At 37.8% G+C, this 11706-nt stretch overlaps 1 protein-coding gene across 2 annotated transcripts; it reads left to right on the forward strand.

Annotated features, from left to right (window-relative positions):
- The first annotated feature begins 2393 nt into the window (after positions 1 to 2393).
- On the forward strand, positions 2394 to 10491 carry FGG (fibrinogen gamma chain). 2 transcript variants are annotated; one of them, XM_019733236.3, is made up of 10 exons: positions 2394 to 2518; positions 2620 to 2664; positions 2859 to 3042; positions 3154 to 3247; positions 4802 to 4932; positions 5233 to 5366; positions 6276 to 6460; positions 7937 to 8214; positions 9581 to 9750; positions 10268 to 10491. In XM_019733236.3, the coding sequence occupies exons 1-10, from the start codon at positions 2441 to 2443 to the stop codon at positions 10280 to 10282; spliced, it is 1314 nt and encodes a 437-aa protein (XP_019588795.2). In that variant the 5' UTR covers positions 2394 to 2440; the 3' UTR covers positions 10283 to 10491. The 2 variants fall into 2 exon arrangements, with proteins under 2 accessions (XP_019588795.2, XP_019588794.2); XM_019733235.3 differs by lacking the exon at positions 10268 to 10491 and having other exon boundaries at positions 9581 to 9948.
- The last annotated feature ends 1215 nt before the right edge of the window (positions 10492 to 11706 follow it).

Here is an 11706-nt window from a genome sequence, read left to right on the forward strand (position 1 = left end):
TTATTTTTGCAATTTGGAAGTTTTGAGAGATGTTAGAAGTAAAAACTTTAAAGGCTTATTTTCATCGCAATTTAATTTAATGCCATCAAATCACTATTGAGTGTTAAATACTGCTGTGCTAGATGCAGTAACCATAAAAATAAGTTTACCATCTAATGAGATGGACACTATGTGTATACATACAATACAGGGTTGCTATAAATGCCATGAAAGAGGCAGAGCTGGCCTCTGGAGTTTTTGGTTTTGTTTTGGAGGGCATCGGAATCACAAAACAGGATCTTCAGGTGGATAGCAATTTAGCAGGCAGAGATGCAGGAGTGTGATAAAGGCAATCCAGGCAGAGGCATCCACATATGAAAAAAAAAAGTCTGAGAGCACTGTATGGTGCACATTAGGGGAATGTTATGTGATTCCACCGGGTAGACTAGAAGGTATAGGAAATGGAATCAAGAAAGAGAAAGCAGCAAAGGTAGGAAGGAAGAATCATTATGTTTACATTCATTATAGTGGGAAATAGGGAGTCGCTGAAGGTTTTTGAGCAGGCGAGTGTCATAATTAGAGCTACAGTGTAGGAAGATTAACCTGTCAGCAGTGTGACAAACGGTTTCGAGCAGGAAGTGACTGGAGTGGAGGAAGAGAGATCAGACAAGCAGTCTAGACAGGAAATAAGAAGGCCTCCTCTAGGATGTTGGCAGTGGAAATAGAAAGTAGGAATAAAATAGAAGTGACATTGTGAGAACAGTTTTAAAAACAAGCTTCGACAACTAAATAGACAAATAGGTAAGGAGATAAGGAAGATTGGGAGACTTTAATTGGCTGGTGGTGTGATGATATGATTGGCAATAACTGGTAAGTCAGAGAAGGGAAGTATTAAAGAGGAGAGAAAAGGCAACAAATATGTTTGATATATTCACTTAATTATAATAATTATTAATTATATACTGACTAGGAACATTTATCTTTGTTTCAAGTCAAAACATAACTATTCCTTCGTAAAGATTTAGGGTTAAAGTGTTAGCATTTCTTTCAATCTAGATATATTTCTTCCACTAATGTGTTTAATCAAAATTTGAAGTATGCTTAGTTTCAGAGGAGGAAATGAGGGATAACCCAAAAGTAGGGATATTGATAATAGTGGAAATGCACAATTATCGATTATCAATAGGAGATGATGGTAAATGTGTTTTCCCAATATACCAGGAAGCTCTAGGGGCAGAGCAAACAGGACAGCCCTTCTCTAATATCTCATTTTACCCCTTTTCTTCCTGCTATGCTTCTAGTCACATGTATGAGAGGTAGATTTGTCTAGTCCCTCCCTCTGTACCCAGGCTTTCCTCTGAGGTGACTAGATGGAAACTAAGGAAAAAACGAGATAGGCTCCTGACTCGTTTTCCCTCTGTGGCCAATGTGGTGCCATGCCAGCCAGTTTTTCAAGACAAAGGGAGAGTTGAGCTTAACAGCTCACTGAGAACCATGAAAATGGTCAACATATAAGGGAAGGGGGTCAAGAAGTACAAACTTCCAGTTATAAAATGAGTAAGTCCTGGGGAAGCAATGTACAGCATGGTGACTAGTGTTAATAACACTGTATTGTTTATTGGAAAGTTGCTAGTAGAATAAATCGTAAAAGTTTTCATCACGAGAAAAAAATGGCATAACTATATGTGGTGACGGATTTTAACCAGACTTATTTTGGTGATCATTTTGCAATGTATACAAATATCGAATTATTATGTCATACAGCTGACACTAATATAATGTTATATGTTAGTTATATCTCATTTTAAAAAAAAAGAAGAAAAGATAATGGTCAGCACAGAGGGCCAGGAATATATTTCCAGTGTCCTTTGTTTCTAGGAATACTGACAAATTGGGACTTTGTGGAAAGCAAAGTCTTCTTGCCATAGCCACAGGTTCAAAATAATTGTTACCTAATCCCTGGGCTAAGAAAGGGCTTTCCGTAATTTGGGCTATGGTACCAGGTTCTATCTTAAGGTTGTGTTGGGTTTGTTCTGATCGAGGTCAGCTGGCTGAGTTTGTTAGGGTAGAGGTCAGCGCTGTGTTTGCTCTCCCAACTGCATACTGGAAGAGGTTGCATCACACAACCTCCCCGGCTCCCCTCCTCTTAGCAATGGCTAATGCTTCACTAGCCTTTGCAGATGAGTTGGCTGCAGAGGAGAAAGGTGGAGTTGGGCCAAAAAGGAGGAGCTTAAACCTGTGTGCACCATCTGGGAACCTGACTGCGCATAGGCTGGGGGTCAGGATGAGGAAAAAGAGATGGGAAAGACTTCCCCCCACTTCCTGGTAAGAAGGCCCCGTGATCAGCTGGAGCCACTGGGAGTTCTGGCCATCCTCGGAACTTACATAAAGGGACAATTGGAGCCTGGAAGTCCACAGTGCTGACACTTACAGGGCTTGGAGCACAGGGCACCCCGACATCATGAGTTGGTCTTTGCACCCCCGGAGTTTAATCCTCTACTTCTACACTTCTGTATTGCTCTCTTCAACATGCCTGGCAGTAAGTGTGTTGTCCACAACATACATTTGTTTCAAACGGAAAGCTGAAAAATAAGAAAATATGTGATAAACTAGTGAAATTTCTGTATTTTTCTCCTCTAGTATGTCGCTTCCAGAGACAACTGCTGCATCTTAGATGAAAGATTTGTAAGTAGTTTTTATGTTTCTTGCTGTGTTTGGACTGGAGAGGGGCAGAAGAATAAAAGGAATTCTTTCACAAATGTTATTTGGCATTTTAAACTCTGTTTTTAACATAGTCTAGGTTTTACCTATTTTTATTAATAGGTTTTTAAGTGTAGCTTTTATTCAGATTTTAAATCATTCTACTGTTGTATTTTCAGGGTAGTTATTGCCCGACTACATGTGGAATTGCAGATTTCCTAAATAATTACCAAACCGAAGTAGACAAGGATCTACAGGCTTTGGAAGACCTCTTAAGTGAAGCTGAAAACAGAACATCACAAGTCAAAGAACTGATCAAAGCCATCCAAGTCGTCTATGATCCTGATGAACCATCACGGCCAAGTGAGAAACTAAATACTACTGACCGAGAAAATAATTTGTGAAGTCCTTTTGGTGTTGTTTTAGTGGTTCTATTTGCCTAAGCATTTTTATGTTTCTGATCCCATATTACAGATAGGATAGAGGCTGCTACTAATAATTACAAGAAAATGATGGAAGATATTATGAAATATGAAGCCACGATTATAGCACACGAAACAAATATTCGGTAAGCATTTTTGTTTTAACTTACTCTCCAAGAGTGATTTTTTTTTAATGTAACATTTTTAAAAATTTAATATAAAAGTTTTTTAATTTAATATTCCAAACCTCAGTGGAAGTAATCTCCCCCCCCCCACACACACACACACTTATAATATCCAATTGGCATTATGCCTGACCACCTTGAACATAATGGAGGTAGGATTTTTTAGTGCAACATTATTTGTATTGGGTTATATAATTGCTCTTTAATTATCATGTGGGAGAAAAGTGTTCTAATGTCTTCAAATGCTGTTATGACCATATTTATCAAAATGTACCCCCCAACCCCACTTGTCTAACAATATAAATTCAAATGGGAATTTGAGTGCTGAAAATAAAATTCTCTTTATAAGACTGTCAAATCAGTGGTGAGGAATTAACAAGAGGCACAGGAAGGATCTTGGCTACAAAAGTAAGTTACATTGAAGGTAGAGCAGAAAAACATGTGTTTTAAAAGACTAAGTATAACAAGCATTGTAAAGCTATACTGATCATGGCACAATGACTCTGAAGTTATATATTCTCCTCCCTTCACTCGAAAATAAAATGTCTCTGTTAACAACTTTCCAGGGACTCATAAACTTTCTGAATATAGGGTTTCAGATGCAATTTCAGTTTCTTCCTCATTATTTTTTTTTCTAAATTGTTTTCAAAGCCGGGTAAGGAATGGCGTTAAATGGTGGATGGGGGCTAGGAAGAAGTGGCCCAGGAGGGATTTCTCCTCATTTTGGTATCGGAGGGCCATGGTTATTGTTGTGATTATTACTAGCATTATAAGTCACATTATTATTGCCCATCATTGTAATTGAAAGAGACTATTGTGCAGAAATTGTCTAAGGCACAGTGAAGAAAAGGAGTGGTCAGGACTTCAAAGAAAGACACAACAATCTATGCGTTGTAGATAGTTTTCTATCATTTCGGAATATGTAAGAGCAACCCTGTGAAAAACTACAAAAGCAGGGATTTTTACCTCCCCCCCCCCCCCCCGTCTCCTTTTCCCAAAGCTATGTAAATAGAAACATTAAGAAGATAGGGAAAGTGTCTTCGTTGTTTTATTTTAGGTAAGATAATGTCCCTGACACTTTTCTCAGTTAAGTTATAGATTGAAGTCTTTAAATAGATCCTTGGTAGATCCACAAGTGAAAAGGAATAATGCATCCTTCAGCACATGTGAATTAATGAACAGTCTTTCTTTCCCTAAGAATATCTCATCGTAAGAATAATCACCAGACAGTCTTCCTTTAACCAGACTCTTCACCCACTTGGGTCGTTACCTGCTCGGAATGAGCATTGTTTAATGACAGTGACATTTTTTATTGACAAGGACTTTGTTATCTTCTTTTCCAGAAAGCTTAGAATTTTAAGTCACCTCAATAGTAACATAATTTTACAATTTGTCTAAGGATGGAATAACTTACCAGGAAATAATTCTTGAGAAGATAAGGTAGTATTTTTAAATTAAAAAGCAAAATTATGCCTTTGAAAGAAATACTCTATTATCTTATTCTTCTGCTTGTAGATTTTTGCAGGATATATATAATTCAAACAATCAAAAGATCATTAACCTGAAAAAGAAGGTAATCCAGCTTGAAGAACAGTGTCAGGAACCTTGCAAAGATGAAGTACAAATACATAAGACAACTGGGAAAGGTAAGTAAAAGGTTGATGTTGGGATGACGCCCATCAAAGCTAATATATAAAGTAAAGGAGAATTTATGTATTACAGTATATAGGAGTAATTTTGAAAGTGTCTAGCCATTAAATCTAAGGTGTCCAAGTGCTTAGACTTTTTTTGATTAGCTAAAAATAGTTTGAAAGGAAAGTGGATGTGAAAAGTAAGAAAATGCTTCTTGGGAAAGAACTACTGTGTAACATGTTAAAAGCTCATTTTCAAGGCTCACACTGTCTTTCCTGGATTTCAAACCACAGTAAAAGTTTCTTCTTCTTCAGATTGCCAAGACATTGCCAATAAGGGAGCCAAGGAAAGTGGGCTTTACTTTATCAAACCTCGGAACTCTAAGCAGCAGTTCTTAGTCTACTGTGAAATAGATCAATCTGGAAATGGATGGACGGTGCTTCAGCAGGTATGTGTTCCCTCACCATGTGTGTTTAGTAAACACCATGCTAAACATTTGCCCTATGCCACATACTTTTCTAAACACCTTATGAACATTAACTCAATTAATTCTCATAATTTCCCTGTGAGGTAGCTACAATTATTATCTCTTTTCACAGAGGAGGAAACTTAGGTACAAGAGGTTAAGTAACTTGCCCAAGATCACTAGTAACAGAGTCAGGATTTGAATCCAGGCATTCTGGCCTGTGCTTTGACTCCATGCTGGCATGGCTGTTGTAGATTCATGATAGCATGTAATCGCAGTATCATAGTGACAAAAAACTAGAAGGGACTTCTTTCATCAGGTAGATCAAGACGTACGGCTGGCTACCCATTACAAGAAGATGAAGTCCCCTAGAGGATACAGTTGAGCTGTTTCAAGACAAGGACCCTCTATTTCCTTTGCCAGCCCCTGGCAACCTCTGCAATACTTTTACCTGGTTTACCTTTGATCACTGTTACAACTAATCCTGCAGGGGGCGCTCAGAGGGAGGGAGTGACTAAAGCTCCAGGTTGTAGACAAATTGAGCAATGGGTTGACCTTTCCACTATCAGTACAAGAATCAGCAGTATCAGGCGAGAGTTCTGAAGTCCTCTAGATGTCTTAAAAATTACCACTAAATTAGAATTTGCCATGTGCCCCGCACTCTTAAGTATTTCTCTTACATTCTGTCGTGCAATCCCTACAAGAACCCTAAGAAGTAAGCATCATTATTCCTATTTGACAAATGAGGAAACTGAGGCAACTTGACCACGGTCATTTGGTTAGTAAATGATAGAATCATACCCTCCATATTTTCGACAAATATTTACGGCATTTTCTTTATGTGCGCTGATAATCCGTTCTCTCCTTTTGCCCACGCACTTGTGTAATTAGAGGCTTGATGGCAGTGTGGATTTCAAGAAAAATTGGATTCAATACAAAGAAGGGTTTGGACATCTGTCTCCTACTGGCACCACAGAGTTTTGGCTGGGAAATGAGAAGATTCATTTGATAAGCACACAGTCTACTATCCCATATGTATTAAGAGTGCAGTTGGAGGACTGGAATGGCAAAATCAGGTACTGTTTAGAAAGGACTTCCAACTCTTTGTTGTCTGGAATGTGTACTTTTCCAACCATCAACAGACCAATGGCAAAACCAGCCTGACAAATGAAAAGAGCACATCCAGCTATTTTCCCCAGAAGTCAATTTGATTCTTGAGCAGTTCAAAGAGATAGGTCCTATCCAGGTTGAATGTGAGTGTTTTGGTTCAATCTACTTACCTTGGAACCATACAGAACAACAGCTAATATTTACTGAGCATTTAACATTTACCAGAAATTGAGCCTAAAGTTATCATTTAACTGAATTCTAATAACTCTTTCATGAGGCAGGTACTATGATTAATCCCATTTTACAGATTAACTTTCCCAAGGTCGCATTGCTGGTATATGGTAAATGTTAGATTTGAACTCAGGTAGTTTGATTCTACAGTCCATCCTCTTAATGAAAATCCTGGTTGAAAAGTGAATGCAGCCACTTCAGATTTCCTGGTGCTTTAATGACCATTCATTCAGTCAAATTCACGAGCTACCTTAAAATTAAATCAGCTACCTTCTTTAGGAAGGTAGAGCCCTCTCTATGCTCAGAACTACCTGGGAACTTTGAGCATTCTATCTCAAATTAAAGTTCAGAACACTATCCAACTCTCTTGTTATATCTATGAAATCATTATGTTCTGTCTCCAGACACATATTTTTATGTTTTTAATTTTTACTCAGAAACTACCACAGCCAGTAGATTTGCTCCTGTGAGAACATCTCCCATTTCCCAAGTGCTGAAGTTCAGAGAAGAAAGTGAACGTTTTCTGGAAATGTCTGTTCATGTACCAAGACCCATTCTTCCCTGCACTCCATAGAATTCTGGCCCTCACTCACAATTTTTCTCCAGGGAAGAACCTCTCTCTGTGATCCTACAGCTCATGTTTTGTGGGCCACACAGGGAAGACTTCTTTTATGTGATGCTCTAGAAGCCCTCCTTCTTGCCACTACCACACTGCCGTGGGAAAGAAAAACCCTGTTAGGCCTCACTCTTCAGACAGCATGAGTGGCTAACGGGGCTGTAGCTCCTTCACGTTTGGTGCATTAATTAGTGGTCACTCACTGTCAGCTAATTACTGTGGTCTATGATAACTGAGTGTACAATGATAAACACTTAGATAAAAGTAGAAAATATAAAATTAGATTCATCCATACATCTAGATTTGATATTAGAAACTTATAGTCAAAAAGTATTAAAATGGCTGAAGGTTTTAGTTTTCACTGTGATTCCCTGAAGGCTTCTAGACCCATCCTGGGTGGTGTGGTGCTGAGATGCTCTGAACTGTTCATACAGTCATCGCCTCTTGCCAAATTTGCAAAAAACTGTATTCAGTGAGCACATTTCCGACTTAAGAAGCAAAGTTAAAAATTCAGAACAACTGTCCTTTGGAAGAGAGAACTTCTGACATCCATAGTGAGGCTGGAGATGTGATGTCTCTATTCCCTTATTTGTAGTACTGCAGACTATTCCACGTTCAGGGTGGGACCTGAAAATGACAAATACCGCCTGACGTATGCCTACTTCATCAGTGGAGATGCAGGAGATGCCTTTGATGGCTATGATTTTGGAGATGATCCTAGTGACAAGTTTTTCACATCCCATAATGGCATGCAGTTCAGTACCTGGGACAATGACAATGACAAGTTTGAAGGCAACTGTGCTGAACAGGATGGATCTGGTTGGTGGATGAACAAGTGTCATGCTGGCCACCTCAATGGAATTTATTACCAAGGTATGGCTTTCTTCCTTAGACATTGAGATAGTGTGTAGTCTATAATTTTATGAAAGATATAAATAGATATAAGGAAATGAGAAATTATTAATGAAAATATTAGGGGGCTTATTATGTAGTTCTTGATTTTAAACCAGAATTGGAAATACTGTGCTTATACCTCAAATTGGTCCCTCTACAAGAAATCTACCTGCTGCAAAATATCCAGTGATTTGTCATTGCCATGATCAGAGTTGACACGTTGGGTTATGGTATTGCCTCCAGACTTACCATATGTATAATCAGGATGTATTAACATTACCATATTTGTACTTGTTAACACATTTACCTGTCTCGGCTTCCCAAGAGCAATGTAGCAGATATAACCAGTGAGCAGGTGTCTGAAGTAAAGAGCAGGGAATTAATGGTAAGGGCAGGGGTCCGTGAAAGCTTGAGAGGAGTCCAGCCTGAAGAGTGTAGACACTTATTTTAGGATGGGGGGAGCAAGCTAGAGCTTGCTCTAAGGCTGGAGTAGTTCTGAACACTGGTTTTACTAACTGAGAAACTGGTGTTACTATCCAATACTCATGTGTGGAGAAGCCCTACTAATTCTAAAAAAATGAGTCATCTTACCTCCTCAGGGTACTGTCCTAGACAACAGATGATTTAAAATCCTCTTTAAAATTATTTAAATTTACTTTTTGGTTTTCACACTTTTTTTTTTTTTTTTTTTTAGAAACCTAATTTATCTTTGCACCTACAAGCCATATAACTAAAAGAAATTCTCAGGAAGGATGCTTAATCCATATGACCTAAAGCAGCCGTGTTGATAGCCTGTGGTACACACCAGTGTTGCACTCAGACAATCCCTTACAAAGCTACATGAGTTCTGGTGCCCAGGAACAAGGAGAAGGCAAATTAACCTAATCTCCGTTTTATAATAGAGATGTGAAATAACATTCCAGAACCGTTTTCTAAAGTTCCTCTACTTTCCATTTAAAATTGTGTTTGCAGATGACCTGTGAATTGTGACTCCTGCCATTCTCACCTGCTTGCAGAAAGATGATCTGTAATAACAGAGTCCAGGGTAGTTAAGCTTAGGGAGAGAGACCAATTGGGGAAATTGGGGTTCTAGCCCTGTTAGTAGTGAATATAATTAAAGTATGGATGCGACCAAGAAGTACAACACAGGTATAACAGGTTGATTAATAATAAATTTATTTTAATTATAAATGGAAAGTTTAGGAATTTTTAGGTATATTTTCAGTTAGTTGATAACACTATACATTTGATGTGATAATGGACTACATAATTGACAATTCTTTACAGATTTTTTGAGGTAAGATAATCCAAGAGCAATGATATGTACATATACAATTTGTCTTAGGTGGCACTTACTCAAAAGCATCTACTACTAATGGTTATGATAATGGCATTATTTGGGCCACTTGGAAATCCCGTTGGTATTCCATGAAGAAAACCACCATGAAGATAATCCCACTCAACAGACTCAACATTGGAGAAGGGCAGCAGTACCACCATGGGGGAGGAAAAAAGGTCAGACCAGAACATCATGTTGAAATAGAATATGAGTAAATCATTTTACTCTGAGAATTAACTGTTCATTTCTATGAACCCACAAAGTTTCAGAAATTTTTCTGAAAGTTTCTTCTCATTTTCTCTTACCATATTTATTTTGTCTTTTATTAAGGATATTTAGACTTAAATGGAAATTAAAACTTACTTTGGACTGTATTCCCAAATTACTGAACTCAGAGTTATTTAGAATTTGTTTACTTGTTGAGATAACAGTTTAGCATGCTTCCTAGGTATATATGAAATAATTGCCATATTTCTTTTTACATTTAAATTTTCACACGTCACTGTGTCTTGGTAATTTTAAAAAATCATTTCTTAAATATTTTAATATATACTAATAAAATAGGACTAAATTCTAGCATTTCAAATGCCTAAGTATTTTTTCCATGTGCATTCCCCTAATTCATTCATATTTAATTCTTTTTAAATGGAGATAATTGTATCTTTTTAATATATTTTTTTGTTTTGGTCATAGGCTGGAGACAATTAAAAGACAATTTCAAAGTGATGTACTTTTTTTAAAGGACTTTATCTGAACAGAGAAATATAATATTTTTCGTATGGGACAATGGACTTGTAAATCCTCACTTCATTTTAAGAAAAAAAAGAACCCATGTTGAAAACTCCACTAACAGTTTTATGCTGGTGATAATTTATCTACATGCCATTTCAATAAACATTTTGTTTCCTACGACTAGATACCTAGCACATTTTATTGACCATTAAAAATCATCACTTTCCTTCTAGTTAGTAATTATAGTTGGGCAATTATCAGTAGTTGCTGAGTCCTTGCTTTATGCTAAACATTGTACCTGCCTCTAGGAGAGTAATGCAAGAAATAGAAATCATGGATTTTGCCGTCCAGGGCATATAAGACAAACACAAGAAAATACAGTAACCCAAGGTGGCAAAATTTGAAATAAAAACATAACTACAAGTCACAATCACATAACTAAGGTTCATAGTACCCAAAGTGCAGCTGGAGACAAAGGCTTTGGGGATTCTCCCAGCAAAGCCTTTTGACTCCAGACCCCTGTGGCCAGATGTGGATTCTCTGAAAGGACAGCAATTCAGGGCAGAGAGCTTTAGGAAACCGTCTGCTCACTCCCTCACTGGTAAACAACAAGGTCAGCAGAATAGAGCCATTACTTCATTCTGATCCAGGGATACAGAGTTTTTAGCACCCAGAGATCAGGGAGCACCAACTTTCTGTAAGGAATAGTTAAGTCTATATAAATTGGCGGCATAAGGTTGACCGTGTAACATAATTAACCAAACCTATGAGGAGAGGATCAGGTTGTTCTGAAATCCTGAGCTTTGGCTTTGGATTCTCTTCTCTTCCATAATTTCTTTCTTAATTCTCTCATTTCTTTGTTCTCATGAGTCCTGATTTTAAAGTATCCAATTGAGATAAAAAGAGTAAGTCAACTTCTAGATATACAACCAAGTACTTGTGAGACTTTGGGAAATAGGAACATTGATTCGTTGTTTGCAACACACATTCATGCATGCATGAAGCATTCATTCAACAAACGTTTAATGAATGAATTCCTTCGTTGTACTGGCCACCGTGCTGGGTATTGGGAATATATATAGTCGTGTCCTCCTCTCTCCCAAACCTGCTCATTCCATCCAATTCTCAAGTTCCAAAAAAAACAATGACTCATCCTCCAGTCTTCCTTATTCTTCACGCCCCATATCATCAAATCTGTCAAATCCACCTCCTAAATATTTATTACTTTCATTTCTTTTTCTATACACACTGCCACATTTTGCTTGGGATATACAACAGCTCTTGCCAGCACAATGGCAATCACTTCTTTCTTGCCCTCCATCATGCTTCTGACCTTGCCTGCTCCCACCTGGTCATGGTTCAAACTACTTCTAAACGCAGAATGCATATAGTCTACCCTT

Source organism: Rhinolophus sinicus, chromosome 15 (assembly GCF_057876585.1).
Source record: "Rhinolophus sinicus isolate RSI-liver-muscle chromosome 15, RSI-T2T, whole genome shotgun sequence".
Taxonomy (NCBI): domain Eukaryota; kingdom Metazoa; phylum Chordata; class Mammalia; order Chiroptera; family Rhinolophidae; genus Rhinolophus; species Rhinolophus sinicus.

What these genes read in the sequence shown, in the direction of transcription:
- FGG (XM_019733235.3), top strand. Translation starts at nt 2,441, where the DNA reads ATGAGTTGGTCTTTGCACCCCCGGAGTTTAATCCTCTACTTCTACACT. An exon ending in GCATCTTAGATGAAAGATTT is followed by an intron (nt 2,665 to 2,858) that starts GTAAGTAGTTTT and finishes TTGTATTTTCAG; the next exon opens with GGTAGTTATTGCCCGACTAC. An exon ending in GCACACGAAACAAATATTCG is followed by an intron (nt 3,248 to 4,801) that starts GTAAGCATTTTT and finishes TTCTGCTTGTAG; the next exon opens with ATTTTTGCAGGATATATATA.